Source organism: Chenopodium album, chromosome 24 (assembly GCF_948465745.1).
Source record: "Chenopodium album chromosome 24, dcCheAlbu1.1, whole genome shotgun sequence".
In the NCBI taxonomy this organism is placed as follows: Eukaryota; Viridiplantae; Streptophyta; class Magnoliopsida; order Caryophyllales; family Amaranthaceae; genus Chenopodium; species Chenopodium album.
Window position 1 is genome coordinate 7,610,480 of NC_137857.1, and position 22,774 is coordinate 7,633,253.

At 35.1% G+C, this 22,774-nt stretch overlaps 1 protein-coding gene and 1 long non-coding RNA gene across 2 annotated transcripts; one reads left to right on the forward strand and one right to left on the reverse strand.

Annotated features, from left to right (window-relative positions):
• Window positions 1–2,733: 2,733 nt before the first annotated feature.
• LOC145612284 (uncharacterized) lies at window positions 2,734–7,111 on the forward strand. The gene is made up of 3 exons (XR_014106566.1): window positions 2,734–2,869; window positions 4,005–4,092; window positions 6,080–7,111. It is a non-coding gene; the product is annotated as an uncharacterized LOC145612284 (long non-coding RNA).
• Window positions 7,112–16,346: 9,235 nt separating this feature from the next.
• LOC145610483 (uncharacterized) lies at window positions 16,347–19,055 on the reverse strand. The gene is made up of 3 exons (XM_081665812.1): window positions 17,822–19,055; window positions 17,391–17,728; window positions 16,347–17,300 (listed from the first exon to the last, which is right to left on the reverse strand). The coding sequence occupies exons 1-3, from the start codon at window positions 19,053–19,055 to the stop codon at window positions 16,347–16,349; spliced, it is 2,526 nt and encodes an 841-aa protein (XP_081521938.1).
• Between the last annotated feature and the right edge of the window lie 3,719 nt (window positions 19,056–22,774).

A 22,774-nucleotide genomic window follows, 5' to 3' on the forward strand; every position in this document is an offset into this window, starting at 1 on the left:
TCTAGTAGGGCTGACTTTGAACGCTTATATCTCTCAAACTACAACTGATTTTGAGGTGATTCAAGTTGGAGGTGATAGCTTGGTTCAAGAGCTTTCTAACTATATGTCATATGCCCAATTCCGATAAAAAACGAGAAAGTTATGACCGTTTTACGAAAACCTGACGAAGCTGGAAATTTGCAACGAGGCTGCGAGCTATAGCTCTATGCGAGTGAGCTATAGCTCAGCCCTATGACGACTTGCTGCAGGCGTGAGCTAGCTGCCGAACTATAGCTCGGTAGTTAGGTTATTCTAGGATAATTGATGGAATATTTCCTAAAATTATATCTTTTCTATGACGGCTATTTGAGTATACTTGGGGAACAATCTTAGGGTTTTATTAGGGTTTCCTTGTGTTATAAAAGGACCATTTAGTTGATCAATTAGATTATACCTTTTGAGCCATTAGATTTAGGACTCCTTGTGTTATTCTCTTGTTTCTTTCTCCATTATAGTGAAGAAGCTCTCGAATCCCCCACCCGTGGATGTAGGTCTATTTTGACCGAACCACGTAAATCCTTGTGTTCTTTGTTTGTCTTCTTTATTGTTTTTCCTCTTCCTTAATTTCATTGACTTGTTCCGCATTGATCAAACACAATTACACCTATATTTCCTAACAAAAATAAATAAAGTGGGGATGTAATTTATGTCTGCGTTAACAGCCACAAAGTTTTTCCTTTGGTTGTGGCCCTTTGTGGGCTGGCAACAAGAAGGGACTAAAATCTTTACGACATTGAGTCATTGTCTCATTGATGCTTTATTGTCAATATGTCATCTTTCTTTGCATCATGTCGTTAGTAAATTACTACTTGTACAATAGATTACTAGGCAACGACATGTTGACATGTGGACTGTAGAGTTATATACTACCTCCGTTTCTTTTTAGTTGACATGTATTCCTTTTTAGGAAGTTTCTTTTTAGTTGACACGTTTCCTTTTTGGGTAAATTTTTTACCTTGCATTTAAAAGCTACCCCACTTGCTTTTTCATTCTCTATCACTCTTTCTCCTCTCCTTAATATATGTGCCTAAATCAAACGCGTCAATTAAATAGAAACGGAGGAAGTAATATACTTTGGGAAATGATTTTGGCACACCCCTAATTGATTTTGGCACACCCCTATGTGAGAGCACGGTTTTCTATGCTCTTCTCACATAGGGGTATGCCAAAATCAATTAAGGGTGTGCCAAAATCAATTTCCTATACTTTCTCTGTCCCTATTTTATTTGTTTCATCATTTGACTTTTCACGCTTTTTAAGACGTGATGTTCCAAGCAAAATTTTTGATTCTAATTAAGCCTATAGGAATATGTAACACCATTTATATATAAACTCATAACTAAGCTAAAATCGGATAAGTTTAAACCCTTTTTGATTAAGCTCATTAACTGTAACACCCCTGATTTACTAATCAATAATAAACAACTTTAAATAAAATTGCGGAAGCATACACCTAAATCGGAGGTAATACTGTCCATTCGACAACCTGTCAAGTGTTAAAGCTTACGAAATTTCAGCTATACAACTCAATAAACTAAGTGAGCTATTTATACAACTTTACAAACTCGTTATAACACTTGAGCTCCTTTAGCTACGATCACTTGATCAACCTGCTAAAACAATCTTGTCTGCTCACCATTAAGGACAAATTCTAAAGTAGATCGTTGCAGGGCCACCATAAGGAAAAGATATGGTCACAAACATAAGTAGCACAACAAAACAACACACGTCAGCAAAAAGCTGAGTTTTCACCACATATCAGAATATAGAGTATAACAGAATTATTGAAGAAAGAAAACGCAGGTGAAAGTTGGGATCGTTGCTAAATAATCAAAAGTTGAGATTATTAAAGTAAATTGGGCAAAGTTGGGATTAATAAAGTGTATTTTTCCTATTTTAAAAGGAAGAAATCTTTTGCCTGGCTGATTGAAGATAGCCTAGATAGATATAGGTACATTTATGAGAGTTGTTATTTAGTTTCTCAAATGATCTATGTGTGAGACTTTTTTGCTTTCATAATAATCTCGAATTGTGTGGGACTACAAATGATGTTTGATTGTTTGGATCCATATTGTTCTGGGCGAGCTCCGGTACAGATAATCTTCGTGGGTTGGTAAAGGTTTACCGTCCAATTACGCACCTGCACAGTCAACACAGATAAGCTAACCCGGGGGTTATCCGGGAATAACTTCTCTGATGCTAAAGTTAGCAATCCGATAAGAAGAAAGAGTGAAGAGAAAAAAAAGTGTTTTAGATATGTAGAGAGAGAGAGAGAGAGAGAAGATTGTACCTTTAGGTGAACATTTGCTTTGGTATATATAGGGAAATAACCAAGCTGGTGCCACCTATAACGATAGGTGGCAAACCGACCTCGTAGGCAGCAGGTGCCTACGTGGCTTCAAGCAGCTCTCCACGTGGCCGTTAGGAAGGCCGTTATGGATATTTGAGCTTTCTTACTAATCAACAGTTGTTTAGCGATATTAGAAGATATTACCGGCTATTTAGCTTTTACTACCGGTATCATCCCGTACACATATGATGAAGTTATCAAAAACATTTAATCCTTCTTAAAATTATGAAGTGACGATCAATTAGTCATATACGAGGTTATGATTTGGACATCGCTTGAACCAATAACTAGCCTTGTATATAACATTATAACAAGGCTGGTGAGGGTCTAGCCCAAATATTTGTCTCGGGTCATTCAAGTTCTAGTCTAAGTTGAGGTTCAAGTTTGACGTATTCTTACCGGCAAAACCCCGCCATTGTTGATTTCTCTAGTTACCGTCGTTTCTCTCTCACATTGTTGGAATCTCTCCTGCAATTTTAGGTTTGCAACTTTCCCTTTTTCTCTCTCCTCCATGATCGAAATTTGTTGTTTTCGAACGACGAAGAGCTCATTTTATAGCTCAAATTATCGTTCAATTAATTCTAAAACTGTTGATTGTTATCTAAAATCTATCTTTGATTCCCTAATTCAAGTTTTTGTTTCAATGCATTTTGAATTTTGATGGTTAATTCTTTGTATCTTAGTTATTGCTGGATTAATTGTTTGTATAATCTGCTTTTATTGCTTTAATTTTGGTAATTAGCGTTGTAATGTTTGATTTTTTGGTTATTGATAAATGCGTTTAGGTCACTTTTAATCTGCAACCCTTTTAGCAGTTTGTATCGAAATTTTGTATGGTGTAATGGTCTTGTTGATTCTGTTTGATGTGGATTCTAACCCCTTGACTTGATAAAGACCTAGAAATCTCAGAAGTAGAATAAACAACTCGTATTTGATAAGAAACTCGAACCAAAAATGTAAAGTAACCGGATATGACTTTGAATGCGACCACCTCCTAATGGAACGAATTCAACTACGTAGACTACCTCCTAGAACGAAGTATTTAGAAGATCAAATCTTAGACTATCTCCTAGAACTAAGAATTGAACGTTCTAATTAGAATTGAACTAAGAATTGAACGTTCTAATTAGAACCAATTATTTTGAAGATCAAATCACTGTTGTATATTTTGATAGTTACAATTACCTCAAAAAACTGTGGAGCTCTCAATTACCTCAAAATAGTTACAATTTTCTGGTTGAACTGATTTTTTTACTACCCTACAACCTTCTCTATGCATATCTTTTTACCCTGAAAAAATGTAGACAATCAAATCATTATCACTTATATTGCTAATTTGTTATCTATGATGTTCATCAAATTATTGCAGTATTAAAATATAAAGGTGACATCTAATTCATGGTATTATGGGTGTCAGAGAAGCATTCTAGTAACGAAATCATGGTGGATTGATGGATTCAGATTCGAATACTTATCTAAAGTATTTGCCCTTGTAAATTAAACATAGCTGCAGAATTAGACTAATTGAAGAATGAGATTTTATTTTTCTCGTGTTAAGGTTTCCTTCTAGTCTATTCTTTATTTATAATGTTTCTCTTTCTTCTTTCGAATGCAGGGTTCAGACTGATGTCATTCAATCATTGTGCTTGCACAATCCTTCAGCCTGAATTCATCCTTCAATCGCCCTGATATGCATTATGAAGGTGAATTCCCTATTTTTTTTTTTATTATTTAGTTTCTCATTCATTTGCTTGTTTTATCATTTGTCTATCAGCAAAAGGAACAAATATGAATTAATATTATTTCATTCATAGAATAGACAGTGGAAAGATGATAAAACAGGGAAATAAATTTGTGATAAGACCTCACCTTGAGGGGAGAATATAAGAAGTTACTTTGTATGTCATATGTTAGAAAATTTAAAATGCAACCGGTGGTGGGGTTACAATGGTTGTATGTATTTAGATGTCAGGAGAGACCATAACCTCTTTGTTGGTCCTTAGATGAAATACTTTCAACGCTTTCTTCAGTCATACTTTTTGTAATTATGATTTTTAAAGCATGTAGATTGATTCAGCCTTAATTTTGAAGTTATATGCGCAGTATCATGCATTCAAATTCTTACTGGATTATGTCCAAAATTGTCACTTGTTGTGGTACTACTTCTTGCTTTGGGATCGTGTATATCATTATCATGTTTCTTTGTCTATTGATATGAAACTTCTTCGAGTATTTAGGAGATTTTTGTTCATTTGAATTTATGCACCATGTCAACATTACAGTGCTATCATTAATTGCTTGTTAAGCTTCTGGTGGATATAGTACTTGGAGAAATGTTGTACTCCGTAATTACCGAGAAGAGAGTAATAAATCATTGTTCTCTTCTAGTTGATGACTATGCTTACTGAAAAATATGTTTATGCGATGGTTCAAGAATCAAGAGTCCAAGTTAATGCAGTAATGTATACGAAGTATGTGCTTATAACAGAAATCTTCTTACTTTTTTTTTTTTTTTTTTTTTTTTGTCCTTGTTCCTCCTACATTCTGTGTTTTCTCCCTTGTATTTTTTCATTTAGTATTATCCGGATATTCTGGTTGCAGCATCTGCCTATTATTTTTATGAGATACTCCCTCCATCCCTTTTTGCTCGTCCCATATTCCAGATTTGGGATGCCCCTTAATATTTTGATTGATATCCTCATATGGCCGATTTTCTCTCTCTACATATTTATTTTCAAATGTTCAAGTCCACACACAGTCACTATCCTTTTCTCTACCTTACACTTCGTTCTTTTCACCTTATTTTTGCTAAAGTGAAATATTTATTTTAATGAATTTGAATTATTTTTGTTGTATATAAATTAATTTTACTGATATGAAAATTATTTTTACTAATTAAACTTAATGTACTTGGAACATATCATAAATTAAGAAGGGTTTTGGTATGGTATCATGAGTTGTGATCTGCCAGTATTATGGATAACTCACATGTGAAATGGAGTGTTGAGCCCATGAACAAGCTCACATGTGATGAAAGTGTTGTCCCTACTCCCATATTAACTAGAAGTGTTGTCCAACATTAATCGAGTGTAAAAATAAGAGTAGGTATTGGGAAAAATATCCCACATTGAAGAAAAGAGAAAATTTTATCTACTTTAAAAGGTCTAAGGGGCTACTCCCCTCAATGTCATACTTCATATGATTTTGAGGTGCAACCTCCTTAGACTTATAAGTGGACATTTGTGGAAGGTGTGGCCTAGACCCGTTAATCATAGGTGGTGATAGTTTGGTTCCCATTCCTCTTCCTATGTCTATACAAAAGAATTATTTTCTCCTTGTATCCTTTTCTTTTTTTTTTTTTTTTGTTTTTTTTGTAATTCCTTTTGAAAACCAAACTACGTCTAAATACTTTTCTTTGGTGCTCCAATACTTTAATACTAAATTTGGCCTCCAAAGATATAGGGAACTTTCTAAATCAGAACTACCCTGAGATAAAGGATACTGTCTTAATCAGAACTAGTGAACTACCCTGCACTTTTAATAGGCTGAGAAAGGCATATACTAGATAGCCTTGTACAATACGAGTAATATACAAGCGAAATGAAAATTAAAAATAACAAAAATATATATCCATATTTTTTTTTTTCTATCCTAGACTAATAAAGCAGGGTCTTCTTCATCTTGATGTAGTTCCAGTGGGAATGGGATGATAGGCAGACCAAAGGAGAGAAAGGCGGAGAGAGCAGCATAAAGGCGGAAGAAAAGATGACTGAGAAAGCTGAGTGAAAAAGAGGGCCAAAGAGAGAGTAATAGGATCCATGGGTGGAAATACAGGAAGATAGGGGTTGGACATAAGACAGAGAAGACAAATGCAATAGTAACAAGTAAGGACCATCCATCTCGAAAACCAATTCGTAAGAGGGTGAGGAAGTGCCCATTGTCATCTTCAGTAAAACAAATCTTCAAGGAAGTGCAGAGATAGGCAAGTGACGTTCCAAAAATCAGAAAGGAAGCTTTGACGAGAATTTGTGGGCAAAGATTGATGTGATCAAAGAAAAGGTATGCTAAATGAGGTCTCAAAAATTGGTTGACAATAAGTAAAAGAACCCATCTTAATTCATAGTAGATAGGGATTCCAAAGGAAGCTCAAGTTGTGGAGCTTGGTTTTGCCGGTTGGTTCCCTGGCAGTGAAAAACCCGGAATATGAAGGTTTTGAACGAGGGCCAAATACAGAGGAGTAGGATGGAAGGACTGAAGTAGTGAAAAATAGGAGCTGGACATATGAAAGAGAAGACAGTGGCTATAATGCGGGGGAAGGACCACTTCCTTTCCTCATGCTGTATCAATTCAATACATAAGATAAAAAGGTAGGAATCATCAAGCTTATATAGGTACGTTCCGAAGGATACTACAAGGAAAAGGATCAACACCGCGACAAGCAAGGTAAGTTTGAAGATGCTTAGTAATGATGGCTGATACGAAAAGAAGAGGAAAACTTCTGGCCTCAACATATTGATGATAATTAAGAGGATCCATTTAAGTTGAAAGTAATAATAATTAACTTCTTGATTTCGAATATCAGGCATATTTTAGTAGAGTTTTTTTTTTTAAATCTTAAAAGAGAGTAAAAATGTTGGAATGATTTTTAAGCTATGTTTCCAAAATTGTTTGATGCGGGTTTCTTGTTCCTCATCTGCTTTTATATATGAAGAGAAAGTCGAATGTGGGGTCCTCTATTTGGGAAAATTTTCTCACTTAATTTTGCATGAAAGCAACATCCATTATACTACGTAATTCATAAAGGACGTGCGCTTACAATTTATGATCGTATACTTCGTACACCCTTCCTTGTTTTTTTTATTGTGTTTTTTAACGAGCTAAGAGCAAAACGACAAGTTATAAAATTAAAAACTTAAAATTTGGCGAGGAACCTTTCTAACCCTACAAACTGTAAGTCTTAAAAGAGGAAGACCAAGCTCCATTAAATATTAACCTTTCTAACCCAACAAGCACCAGCACCAGTGAATAGACAATCTTACGAAACACCCATCTCGCACCAGCACAGTTATCCGAAGAAGACCAAGCTCCATTAAATATTAACCAAATGTCCACCGAATCAGAAGAATTCCCCCACAACAGCTGACAGGGTTAAGAGAAGAAGAATTATTAAAAGAAACCAGAGAACAAGTTTGTGGTCTTAATTCAAAGGCCAGAGTGACATTCATTCTCCGGCAATCTTTTTATTGTTATTCATCTAATCCGTAATAAGAAACGGAAAAAGTATTACGGAATTTCTAAGTTTCAAATCGGTGTGGTTGGGGGTGGGGTCGTGGACTCGTACCATTAGAATCTTTTTTTTCTTTTTTCCTCTACTCCCAAATCCCAAGTGTTTAGACTTTAGAGTTGAAGGATTTAAAGTTGAAATATTTCTACATCAACCTCTTGGGTGTCATCCTCTCTTGCGTGTCATCCTTTTTAAAAGTTGATTAAAAATGAATCAACAAAAAATCAAGGCCATTTTTTTACATGCTTCGTTCAATTTTAGTATTCCAACTTGGAGCTGTTTGAAACTCCTGTTTGTTGGCTACAAATTTGTTAACACGTGCTCTACATACATCATCGCCTCGGTTGGCCTTTAGTTGTTTACGGGTAGTTCCTACTGAAGTGAGCTCTCTAACTTTCATTCTAGCACCAAGCAACATCCATTTTTCAAAGAATTTTACAAAATTTCCCTTTTACAAATATTAATCGTTTAATTTTTTTTTTTCTTTTTTGTTTTTCATAGCTATCTATTATTCATTCTAGCGCAAAGCAACATCATCCATTCTTTTTATTAGACATGTTTCTTTTATCACGCTTATCGATACACAATTTTAATTCTCTATAAGTAAAAATTATAAAGTATTTTAATATGTATATTATGTATATATGTAATATATATTTTCCCTTTAATTAGTAAGGAGCACTTTTTTGTTTATTTTGTCTATTTCATCTAGAATCTTCATATTAAGGGTCTGTTCACTTCATCTTAATTTCAGTTCATTTCAGTTCAATTCAGCTTCAATCAGTTCAGTTTAGCTCAGTTCAGCTCCTAATTTCCTTCCCTCATAAAATATTCATTTCAGCTCTATTCAGTTAAGTTAAGTTCAGTTCAATTCAGCTCCAATCAGTTCAGTTCAGCTCATTTCAGTAAATGTGCAGAGGTATGGAGATTTTTCGATAACTATATCAAAAAATTTATTTTTTTCTTACATTTACTTAAATTTACAAACATTATTGTAACATTTACCTTTGTTTAAATCGATGGAACCTTCAATTTACAGGTAAAAAGATTGTTTAATATTATTCCCTGGTTCACAAAGGTGAAACCCAAAGAGTAAATAAATAAAGGTTTTTTTTTTAAAAAAAAAAAAAAGAAAAAAGTCAAGCTGCAAAAAGTCGTTTGTATTTATTTTAATACTCCCTCCATCTCTTAATACAATGTCTCTTTCTCTTTATTATGTGAGGAATAAATACTCAAAACAGACATTATATTAAGGGACGGAGGGAGTACAGAGGAAAGGATAAAAGGGTTGATTACGTAATAATCGTGCGAAGTATTGCCAAAAAGTCTACTTTGGGCATCATGAGTCACGACCTGTAAGTGTTATATGTAGTCTTTTTGACCCCGTCATTTTACTTCTTTCCAGCTTTCTTTGGCTCAATTCCCAACCTCACCAAGACACCAACAAAATAATATACAGGACGTATGTATAACTTAGGATTTTATTAATATATTTTCGTCCACGAAGGTCTATGTGGATTATTTAATCACCAATGGTATGCTAATATTGACCGCCTACGCCCTTTAAAATAGAATAATGTCCATCTTTTTTAAGAAAACAAAGCAAAGAATAATAGAGGAAGTTGTAGAGGTAATATTATTTTCAATTAGGTAATGCCAACTACATATAAGTGGATGGTAATTGCTTAAGGTTATTGAAAAGTCACAAAAAAGCTCCATAATGAGGATAACACAGATGATTACAAATTAAAAGAAATAAAAAGACACCATTGTAGTGCCAAGAGAACATAGATAAATAATTAAATACTAAGCTACCTCCGATTTTTATTATTTGCAACTTTGGAGGTAGTATATACTTTGTATTATACTTTGGAAAATTTGATTCTAATAATCCAACCTTTGAGCGATTTATTTTTATTAATCCAACATTTGAGTTATTCCTGAATAATCCAAGCTTTAGGGATATTCTTTTTTATTAAGCCAAACAGGTCACTCAACCTAAAATAGCAATTCATCTATCACGTGTCGCGTGTTCATTTGTCAATAATTTTTTTTTAAAAAAAAATAGTCAAATTTATTTTAAAAAAAAAAATCTTTTTTTCCCCTTTCTTCTTCCTCCTTCCCCTCTCCATGAATTCAGCCCCCTATTTTCGGCCAGTGTAACAGTGCACTAATATGCACTGGAATCTTAAGCTAACTTCACTAAGAATCAAGTGAAATCAATGGAGAAACGCCATTGATGAGCTAAGAAGAATACAGAGGTTTTATCAGGAAGAAGAGAGAGAAAGCTCTGGTATTTTATTTCAGCCAAAAAACAATGAATGAGTTTATTACAATTGTTACAGGCATTTTATGCTCTGTAATTAGCCTAGAAGAATCTAAAAATATCTTCTAACTAACTATCCCACTAATTACAAGTACTAACCAACTTGCTGAGTCAGCAAAGCACTAACTAACCACACTAGCTAAGTCCTCCTATTACAATGCTCCCCCGTTGAAAACAAACTTGTCCTCAAGTTTGGATTACAAAACCAGGAAACTTCTCTTCAAAAACTTCAGTAAACTCCCATGTAGCTTCAATAGCAGGACAATGTTTCCATTGAACCAAGTATTGGACAGCAGCTCTATTTTGGTGTCTAACAATTCTTCTCTCCAAAATAGACTCAGGTTCCCATTCTTCCTCCTCATCTCTTCCATGTAACCAAGAAGGAATATGAGTAACTGCTGGAAGTACTCCTTTGAACTTCTTCAGCTGTGAGACATGAAAGACAAGGTGTATTTGAGCATCTTGAGGTAGTTTCAGCTTGTAGGCCACCTTTCCAATAACCTCAGCTGTAATCCCCCGTATTTTTAAATATATTAGTAATGAAATTATATTTTATTCATAATATTTATTTGTATTTTTTTTCGGATTTAATTTCAAAAGTTTCAAATTATTTTTGGGTTTGATGAACGATTTTATTACAAAGAACTTTTTATGAACCTTTCTTCACTAATTTATATCCAGCAAACAAACCAAACCCACTTTCTTTTCTTAATTGGCCCATTAATTTTATGAGGCCCAATCTTAAAACTAACCCTACACCACTCTCTCTCCTATAAATACCCCATACATCCCCAAAATTTCCCACACAAAAAGGTTAGTCTTATTTTCATCCTCCTTTGTTTCATTATTTTGCTTAATGTTATTTTAATTGTTTTGGGTTTTGATTTTAGTATAAAGATTATATTTTTAGTATTAAATTATATTTTAATGGTATAAAGATTATAAATTTCAGATTATATTTATGTTATAAATTTCATATTTTATGAATTATAAACCTAGGGTTTCAATTTATTGAAAATCATGATTTTAGGGTTTTTATGAACAATTGATTTAGGGCTTTTATAGTAATGATGTTTTGAAATTTTGGTGATTATATTACTAATTAGTTTTCAGATTATTTTGAACACGTAGATTCGTGTTTTAATTTTTAGATTTTCGTTCGTTAATATTAATCCCGTTTTAATCCCGACCAGGTTCTAAACTCATCCGATTTTGACAAAAAAGTAGTGTTTTCCATGTGGAAACCACGTTTTAAGAAAGACTCACTACCTTTGGTAGTGAGCGCCACCCTCTCGAGGCCAAATTCAGCCTCTAAATATGATATTCGGGCAGTTTTTCATTTTTAACGAAGTTTTTTATGCTTAAAATTTTATCCTTGATTTTGATTAATAAAATTAATTATGTTTAAAGTTAATTAAGCATATAAATATGTTTTATTTATTTTAATAAGTTTTTCATCATATTATATTGTTGGAAATTACTTGGGATAGTAATATTAATTGTTGGTTGTTTTCTAGGAAGTGATTATTCCCTAGGAGAATTTTAAGTGATTAAAAGTGGCTCAAAAGGATTGTTTGTATGAGGTACGTACATGTCTACTTCGTTATAAGTAGTATCATGTTTAGGTACCAAAAGGAAAGAACTTAGTTTCATGATTAGGGAACACTTGGATGGAAATTGTTTGGTTACACATTGATTTAATTCATGTGCTTATGCTTATGAAACATGTTTTGGTGAATTGATTATGTTTGTATGGAATTATGGATGCAAACATGTTGAATTATATTGGATAAAATGTTTGTATGGAATGTTGATACAAGCATAATTTTATTGGATTGGTTTGTTAACCACATTTGGTTTATTAAAGGATTGGAATTGAATGGTTTAAGTGGAATGAATTTATTAATTATTCCACAAGGTTATTATTATTTATTTATTACTCAATCATAACTTGTTAGTATGTTGAGTAAAGGTGGATTAAGCCGAAATGGCTAGGTGAGTTGACTATGTTCAACAATTTTGAATAATTTGGAAGTTTAATTGGAATTAAAGGCCAACTTGTGATGTAATCACATGAACCTATTTGGGAGATGTTTGTATTATAGCATATGTAATCACACGTATCTATTTTAGAGTCGTTTATATTATTATTGAATGATTAATTGTTCATATGCTTTAATTTATATGTATGATTAATGTATATAATTTCATGATTTGATCAAATTTAATGTCTTGTTATTATTGTTGTACGTATATGATGAATCGTATAAATATGTTAGGGTTTTTAATGTTGTTGTTATATGGAGTATTGTTTTATCGAGGTTTAGGTTTATAAATGCAGAGTGTTATTTTGGGTTGAGAATTAATTAATTTTGGGTACTAGTATTAGCCCTGTAAGAGTTGAGATATTTATGAATCGAATTGTCATGTAATTTGGGAATCTGTGCCATTGTTGAGATATACATTATTAGTTGTGAATGATTATTTGATCAAGTATGAGATCAAAAGGTTGAGAAATTATTATTTTGTTATTGGTTTGAGGCTCGGCGTTATAGACCTTAGTCCTTGGCATGTTTGGTAATGAGATAATGATCATAAGTTAAGAATGAGGTACAATCTTTATTAATTATTTTTCTATGGTCCCCTACAGTGGGAATTGACCCGTATGTGGTCTGGTTCAAGGTGTTTTCTAGTTATTGGGAGTATTCAAGTTTTTATACTTGTTGGTTTTATTCGAATTACCCATGTCCAAGGCTAGGTATAGAACAATGAGCATGGCACACTTACGGGATAAAGAGTTGAGTAAAGGTTTGTATTATTATTCGAGGTTGAGTTGATAAAGGTTATTTTCAGAGTACAATGTGTTATGTAGTTTTGAACTACATTATTTAATTGAGCTAGTAATGTTGATTATCCTAGACTAACTTTGTGAGAATGGAGTCGCGCCCATTCTTGCATCGCGCTAAACTTTTATTTCAAATGGTCATTTGAGACCTGGATTGGACAACCTGGTCTATTGCTTACTCCAAACTAAATTAAATTTATTAAATTGAATATGATGAGTCAAGTGTTTGGAATTGGTTAGTAAGTATGTTGAGTCAATTGAATTGTCTAAGTGTGGAGACTTGATTAATGAATTCGTGTTGTATATTTAATTACTTTAATTAATTGAGCATGCTAGGTTTGGTACGTTGTAGCTTGTATGTACTCAGCTTTGCTGATTGCGTGCTTTTGTGTGTGTTTTCTTTTGGTCATGGCCTTCGCCTTTCAATGACCCTGTGATGATCCAATTATTACACTTGTATTATTGGGGAGCAGTATGCACAGGTTAGCTTGATGATGTGAAGTTAAGGGATTTGACAAACGCATTGTCAAGGGATTGGTGTGATTGAGAGTATTCGATTCTTGTGTTGAACTTATTTATGCTTTGCTATTTCGTTTATGTTTTGGATTTTTAATATTGGTTTGGTTTTAAATAAGGGCCTTATATGGTTCCAATTTGTAAGCTTTGACTTATTCGTTTTCTAAATTGTGTTATTTTAAATACTTAAGTTTGATTTTTCCGCTGCGATACTTTGATAAAGCCTTAACGTTTTAACACGTGGCGGTAACATGTCAATGGTTCTCCACTATTTTATTTAAAGTAAGTGGTTTGAAAAAGGGAGAATTATTGGGGTGTTACATCAGCAACCTGAAAGGGACCATAGAATTTTGATGACAATTTATCATGTGACCCTTGCCTTATAGTTTTCTGTTTGTAAGCCTGCAACTTCAACCAAACCCAGCTTCCTACAACAAACTCTTTGTCACCTCTCTTTCTATCAGCTTGCATTTTCATTCTGTCTTGAGCTCTTCTCAAGTGGAATTTCACCTTCTGCAACATTTCTTCCCTTTTTTGTAAAGATCTGTCAACTGCAGCAACCTTAGACTCTCCAGGCAGGTAACACTAGTAGAATAAACTTAATGGCAAGCGGTTCAAACCCCCTAATGGCAAGCGGTTTTGAACCGTTCGCTGTTGGGGGGCTTGCCATTGTCCATTTAAATGGCAAGCGGTTCAGAACCGCTTGCCATTTGAAGAGAATGGGCAGCGGTTTTGGCGCCAAATCGCTGCCCATTAGGGCTATAAAAAATAATTTTTTTTTTTTATAACTGAAATTGATATACAAACAAAAAATATATTAAAACAATAATATTTTTATTAATTAATTGATGTAAGTATTACATTTTCATCAAAAAAAAAAATTACAAAAATTTAAAATTTATACAAGTAATAAAATTAATACAAGTTATCTAAAAAAAAATAAAAATACGAAGAGCTCTTGTTCCACCACCGTCCACGTGCACCATCACCGTCCACGCACCACCACCGTCCACGCGCACCACCACCACCACCACCACCACCAACACCAGACCGCGCACCAGTACCAGACCGCGCACCTCACCCTTGCAGTAGACCACGCACCGCAGCACCACCACCATCCACCAGATCCCAGCCCACTTCGTCCACCACGACCCCCACCAAAACCAAATCGGCCTGTAACAAACCAATTCATCCACACATCACCATAAAATAAAAAAAAACTTTAAAAAACATATAAAAAAAATAAATAAAATGGAACATACTGTAAATTCCACCAAAACCTCGAAATTGGCTTGAAATTTGAGTTTTATGGGTCAAATTCGACCATGAAAACTCTAGATCTAGAGTTTTTATGGTCGAATTTGACCTAAAAAACTCAAAAACCCACACGCACCACCACCGTCGCTCGTCTCGATGCTTCAAGGGTACTCGTCGCCGTCGTGCTTCAAGGGTACGCATGCACCACCACCGCACCTTGATCGAGTTCGTGAAGGAGGACGAAAGAGAAGGAGATCAGAGATGAAAGAGAAGGAGATGAGAGAAGAAAGAGAATGAGATGAAGAAAGGAAAGAGGACGAGAAAAATGAGGGGAAAAGGGAGGAGAGAGAACGTGAGATAGAGGGGAGGAGAGAGAACGTGAGTATTGAGGGGTAAGGGGAGGAGAGAGAATAGATGGGACTTTTAATTATCTTTTAGGGTTTTAAACAAATGGCAAGCGGTTCACGGTTCAAACCGCTTGCCATTTACAATTTGGCAAGCGGTTTACCCAAAACCGCTTGCCATTTACAATTTGGCAAGCGGTTCACCCCAAACCGCTTGCCATTTACAATTTGGCAAGCGGAATTCCAAAACCGCTTGCCATTTGGGGCTTCCCATTTACTATTTTCTACTAGCGGAATTCCAAATGCAGAGGAGGGGGTTGACTGTACACTATATCATATGGAGTCATTTGAGAAGAAGTGTGAAAATTGGTATTATACCACCATTCAGCTAGTGTCAACCACTTACTCCAACTCTTAGGACATTCACTAGTCATGCATCTCAAATAGGTTTCTAAACACCTATTCACCCTTTCAGTTTGACCATCTATCTGTGGACGATAAGCTGAAGATAACAATAAGTCTGTGCCCTGTAATTCAAACAAAGCTCTCTAGAAATTGCTCAGGAAAACAACATCCCTGTCACTGACAATTGACCTAGGCCATCCATGGAGCTTGAAAACACAATCCAAGTAAGATTGAGCCACTTCTAAGGCTGTGTAAGGATGAGATAAGGCCATGAAATGTGCATACTTGCTGAATCTGTCTACCACAACAAAAATGACAGTTTTCCCAAAAGAAACAGGCAATCCACCAATAAAATCCATTGAAATATCCACCCAAACTTCTTGAGGAATTGGAAGAGGTTGTAAAAGACCAGGGCTAGCAGCATTCTCAGGTTTATTTGCTTGACAAGCCAAACAATTCCTCACAAAATGAGTAACAAAAGTAGTCATCCCTTTCCAATAAAACAGTCCTTTAACTTTCATCAAGGTAGCATCCCTACCAGAGTGACCACCTTGCCCAGAGCTGTGTAACCATTGAAGAATAGCTTCTTTCAATTCATCATCTGGCCCCACAACCAACTTGCCTTTCCTTCTCAACAACCCATCTTGGATAGCATAATTGTGAACAGCAGTACCTTGAGAAAGAGTATGAAAGAGAGCAGTAGTATTCAAGTCCAGAGCATAACTATCTTTTAATTTTTGTGCTAAATTAGAATCAAGGACAGTCAAAGCCATGCACAAAATTTCAGCACCAGAGACCCTTGATAAGGCATCTGCTACCAAATTATCACACCCTTTCTTATAAACAATCTCATAACTGAATCCCATAAGCTTAGATAACCAAAGCTGTTGGAAAGGAGTAGAGATTTTCTGCTGCAAAAGCCATTTAAGGCTCTTCTGATCAGTTCTGATGACAAAATGCTGTCCCATCAAATACTGCTCCTATTTTTGCACAGTTGTAACTACAGCAAGGAGTTCTTTCTCATAGACAGAAAATTTTTGCCATCTAGGGCCCAATGCCTTGCTCAAAAATGCCAATGGATGCCCAGCTTGCATCAAAACTGCACCAATGACTTTATTAGAAGCATCTGTTTCAACTTCAAAAGGCTTAGAAAAATTAGGTAGAGCCAATACAGGAGCTGAACTCAGAGCTGATTTTAACTCTTCAAAAGCTTGTTGCTGCACATCAGTCCATTTAAACTCCCCTTTCTTTAGCAATTGAGTTAAAGGTTTACAGATATAACCATAACCCTTAACAAATTTTCTGTAATAGCCAGCCAACCCTAAAAAACTCCTTAACTCCTTAACATTCCTTGGAATAGGCCAATTTTTAACAGCTTCAATCTTCCTGTGGTCAGTTTCCACTGCCATTCCAGAAATGAAATGACCTAAGTACTCCACCTTATCAATAGCAAAACTGCATTTACTCATCTTAGCATACAAAGTATGAGCCCTCATCAACTCAAAAACAGCTTTAAGATGAATCAAATGTTCTTCCAATGAACCACTATATATCAATATATCATCAAAGAAAACTAAAACACACTTCCTGAGCAAAGGTCTAAAGATATGATTCATCCAACTCTGAAAAGATGGAGGAGCATTTGTAAGCCCAAAAGGCATTACCAAAAACTCATAGTGACCATTATGAGTTTTAAATGCTGTTTTGAACACATCACTATCATGAACCCTCAACTGATGATAACCAGCCCTTAGATCAATCTTACTAAACACCCATGACCCAGCCAATTCATCAATGAGTTCATCAACCACAGGAATAGGAAATTTGTCTTTCACTGTCTTTTTGTTAAGCTCCCTGTAATCTACACATAATCTCCATGTCCCATCTTTTTTCCCTACCAAAACCACAGGAGATGCAAAAGGACTGCAGCTATCCTGTATAATGCCCTAATCCAGCATCTCTTGAACCAGTTTTTCAATGATATCCCTTTGAGCTAAAGGATATCTGTAAGGCCTGATGCTCACTGGATTTGACCCAAATTCCAAAGGAATTCTATGATCAAAAACAGCTCTGCTAGGTGGCAAACACTTTGGTTCAGCAAAAATATCAGAATACTCCTGTAAAAGTTCAGTCACAGCTGTAGGAATGGTAGAAACTTCAGTCTGGCAACAATGCACCCCAGAACAGTCTTGAGTTGAGCTTGACTGTAAAAAGTATAACTGAGCAGGCTGACTAAATAACTTTTCAGCATTCTGACTTACTGAAACAAGGTAATCAAACTCCATAATCAACTTCTTAAAATTCCAAGTTACAGTCCCTAAGGTACTTAACCATTGAACTCCAAGCACCATATCACAACTTCCTAATGGTATAAGTAGCATATCAGATTTAAATTCTGTATGCTGAAGGGACCACTTAAAATCCTTACAGACATGCTAACATGCCAAATGGTTACCATCTGTAACAGTGACAGCTTGAGGTGAGATACTCTCAGTCTGAAATCCCAACCTTTTTGCTACATCCAAATCAAGGAAATTGTGTGTACTTCCTGAATCTACCAGAATGTGTATAGGCTTCTTGCCCACAAACCCAGTAACTCTCATAGTCTGGAAATTCTGGCTGCCACTCAAAGCATGCATAGAAATATGAGGATCCATATTATTCAATTCCTCTTCTAAGGAAAGATCCACCTCTGCAGATTCTTCTCCATCACTGTCATCCTCCCTTGGTATCTCAACTAAGAACAACTGATTTTGTTTAAGACGACACTTGTGATTCCTCTCATATGGCTGATCACATAAATAACATAACCCCTTAAGCTGCTTTTCTCTTCTCTCAGCTGCAGTCAAGGTAGTATGGGTTCTTTGAGGAGTTTTGCTGGGTTGAAAAGGGACTATAGCACCAGAATTAACAGTACTAGGCTTTGCAGTAGAAGTAGAAGGGAAAGAAGGTTTAGAATTATAAGAGCTGTAAGAATTAGGAACAATCTTAGAAGCTTCTAAACTCTCCTCCTGCAGTCTAGCAAACTCAACTGCTGCTGCTAGAGTTTGTGGCTTGAAAGCCTTTACAAAGGGCTTAACAACAGGTTTAAGACCCCCAATAAAACTAGCAAGGAAATAAGAATCAGGCAACCCATGATTCTGCTGCAACATCAAAGATTTTAACTCCTCAAAATCATCAACATAAGATTCTATCGAACCCAATTGTTGCAACTTATTGAAATTTTCTACCGCATTGTCAGATTTAGAATCTTTAAATCTAGCAGTTAAATCAACAACAAATTCAGTCCAATCAACACTACTTTTTCCAGCCAAATAACTAGCTACCCACACTTCAGCCTTATCAATCATATTCAAGCTAGCAAGGTCTACTTTCTGTTCATCACAAATCTTACACAACTTAAAGTATTTGTTGCACTTCTTTATCCACATTCTACAATTCGTATCATCAAACCTAGGAAATTCGAGTTTAGGAACATACCCAAGAGTCCTGGTTGGATTGGACCCTCCATCACAAGATTTCGGAGTAGAAATCGGAGTAGATACTGGAGATTTGGTCCCAACTTCATCCAATTTCGCGCTCAAATCCTCCATCATCTTCAGCACACGTTCTTGAAAAATTGAACTGATCTTCTGCTGCTCACCCAATCGCAATTCAAGATCCTTAACTTGCTGCTCAACAGACACCATCCTCTTTACTGAAATTGGTGCCAGGATTACACCAAAGAATATCCAAGAAACAGGAATTGCAGCGAAAAATTGAAGAAAATCGAAAGAAATCAATCTGGGTATTTTCGATTGAACTGGGTATTTTCAAGAATTCGAAATTCTTGAAATGGGTTTGCTCTGATACCAATGTAATAGTGCACTAATATGCACTGGAATCTTAAGCTAACTTCACTAAGAATCAAGTGAAATCAATGGAGAAACGCCATTGATGAGCTAAGAAGAATACAGAGGTTTTATCATGAAGAAGAGAGAGAAAGCTCTAGTATTTTATTTCAGCCAAAAAACAATGAATGAGTTTATTACAATTGTTACAGGCATTTTATGCTCTGTAATTAGCCTAGAAGAATCTAAAAATATCTTCTAACTAACTATCCCACTAATTACAAGTACTAACTAACCAACTTGCTGAGTCAGCAAAGCACTAACTAACCGCACTAGCTAAGTCCTCCTATTACAGCCAGCTCACCTCCCCGCTCATACTTCCCTTTCCGGCCGCTCTTCCCTTATTCCTTTCTAATTTTCGGCCACCCCCAAAAACCATTTCGATTTCCCGACAACCCACCCAAAAATATTAGCATTTTCCAGGCTGCACATCCACGCAAATCACACCCTTGAAATTAATCTCGAAAACCAGAACCCCAACCACGCAAAACTGGGTTTGGATTTTGGGTGTTTGGGTTCTGGGTTTCATGGATAGATGCATGGCCTAGGTTTTGGGGTAGATGCAGGGGAGGGGGTTGAGACGGTTGGGAGAGTGAAGGGCGGCAGAGGAGTGGGCCAGTGGGGTGGTCGGAATCGGAAAAAGGAGGGGGACGTTTCACGGGGTGGGGGAAGGGAGGGGAGAGTATTCGACAGTGGGGATGGGTTTTCCGGTGAACTCCGGTAGCGAGGGAAGGTAGGGTAGGTGTTCCGGGGGCAGGTGGTTATTTCTCGGCGGGTTGGGGAGGGGATGGGGGTGTTTTCCGGGGAAGGGGACTAGTGATTACTTTGTTTATTGTTTAAAAAAGATTTTTCTTTTTCTTTTTTTTTCGTTGTTAAAGAATTGTAAAAGAAATTTTTTTAAAAAAAGTTACCTGAAGAGAAGGTAACCGGTCATCTTGGCCTGATAAAAAAGAACACCCCCTAAAGCTTGGATAATCCAAAGGTTGGATTAATAGATTTGAACGAGCAAAAGGTTGGATTATTTAAATCAAATTTTCCTAATTATTTTGTTTTTTTTAGAGTGATTTCTATAATATTGTTAAAAAAGTTATAATTTCTAACAATATGCTAGTTTTTGTTAATATTCCTTACATACCATATTGTCCATGTCATTATAAAAAATCGAATTTTATTAATTAGCGGTATAACTAAAAGTAAAACCGCTTTTATTACTTAAAATTCATATACACATATAAAATTATAGAAAGCACTAAGTTTGGCAGCATTTTTTGTTTTCAATTTGTCCAAAACAAGAAATAAGAAAAAGGTGTTTCCACTTTTCTGTTGTCAGTTTTCAAAATTGTTATGAATTTAATAAGTTTTACCAATTTTTAATTCATTATATGACATGTGTTATATAATTTTAAAAGACAAAAAACAGAAAACCGCATTAACACAAATGGACATTAATATTGTGAACTAGTTAAAAAAAATACTAAAAAATTAATATTCACTACATATAGTCCAAATCCTTAAGGGGACATTAAGAATACAAAAATGATCATATCTTTAAGGGACTTCCTTCCACCATTGATGGAGATATGGTGAGCCTACCTCTTTTATTTTATTTATTTTATTTTTTTTATTTTTTTTCCCTAGCTAGTGGGTGTTCTAAACAATACCTCGGGGTCATAAATTCTTATCTATCATGGAAAACTTTTGATGCAAGAACATGATGATTGCTTGATATATAAAATAAAAAAATCTGATGTACAAAATATTGTATATTCAATTTGCTTTAAAATTACCTTAGAATAATTAACAGTTACCCTATAATGAATGAAAGTTACTTAGTATATATAAGTTATCCTGATATAAATAAAAGTTATTTAAGCTCTATGGATAGAAAGTTACTCTAAATTCAACAAAAGTCCAACATTCATGATAAGGAATCGTGCAGAAGAAAAAAGAGGTAAAACTAGAATGATCATTAATTATAAACAGCTAAATGACAATACTGCCTTTGATGGCTATTCCATTCTTAATAAAACTGTGTTATTTAATAGAATACAAGGAGCCACATAGTTTTCTAAGATGGAATGTAAGAGTGGCTACCGGCAAATTAAAATGGAAGTAGAAAGCATTCATTAACAGCATTTAGTGCCCCTCAAGGGCATTATGAATGGTTAGTAATGCCTTTTGAATTAAAATAAATGCTCCACAGATATTTCAAAGAAAAATGGATAATATTTTTAGAGAACTTAATCATTATAGTTTAGTTTACATAGATGATATTTTAATATTCTCAAAAGATTTTGAACAACGTGTGAATGATCTTAAGGCGGTAACCCAAAAATGTGCTGAGCATGATATAATCCTTGGAAAGGATAAATGCTTGAGTACGTTTCTAGGATTAGAGATTAAAGCTGGACAAATAGTATTGCAAAAACATATTCTGGAAAAGATTGAAAAATTCCCAGATAAAATTGAAGATAGAAAACAACTAGAAAGATTTCTAGAATGTTTAACTTATACTTCTGATTTCATAGAAAATCTTGCTCTGCTAAGAAAACCATTACAACGAAAACTTAAGAAAGAAATAACTTGGAACTGGAAGGAAAGTGACTCCAAAATTGTTCAAGATTTAAAAAGCTATGTGTAAAAACCATCCTGTACTAACACTACCTACCATTGAAGATAATTTAATCCTTGAAACAAATGCTAGTAATGAGCACTGGAGTGCTGTGTTAAAAATCAAAGAAGGAGAAAGACTATGTAGATATTGCAGTTGAAGTTTTAGTAAAGCTGAGTTAAATTATCCTACCATGCAAAAGGAAATCCTCACAGTTATTTGAGGGATCAAGAAGTTCTTAATCTTCTTAGCCCCTAAAGAGTTCTTAATAAGAATAGGTTGCAAAGGCATACTTAGCTTGGTTTTGTTAAAAAGAATTTGTCTAATATGCAAGCGCAAGGGAAACTCCTGCGTTGGCAATTATGGCTTAACCAATTCTCTTTTACTATTGAACATATACAGGGATCGAAGAATTCTTTGGCATATAGTCTGACTAGAGAATTAGCCAATGGAGAAGAAGCACAAGACCTCAGAAAAACCTCCTGCCCATCAACTAGAAAAGATGGAAGCAGAGAGAAAAACTCTTATTGAAGAAACAGATAAAGCAATGGAGCAGGTTTCACCCTCCACTTGGGCCTTGACGGAGGCCATGATTGTTTCATCAAAAAAGAGATCTCGAGATGGTTTGATTAAGAGTTATCATGTAGCAGTGCGAAGGTTCCTAATGTACGAAGTAATGGTCATCATCCAACGACTCATTCCAGATATACATAATACAATACTAAATAAAATAAAAGATAACGATTTTAGATTCTGGTACGATTTAGTTGTATCAAGGTCATACAAGTTGTATGATGTCTATGATATATGGGGAAGTAGAATAATGTTCAACACCAAATCCAGAGTGGGTACTGTATCAATTCATCCACATTTTCTGGAATAGAGGGCACCATATGTGGTGGAGCAC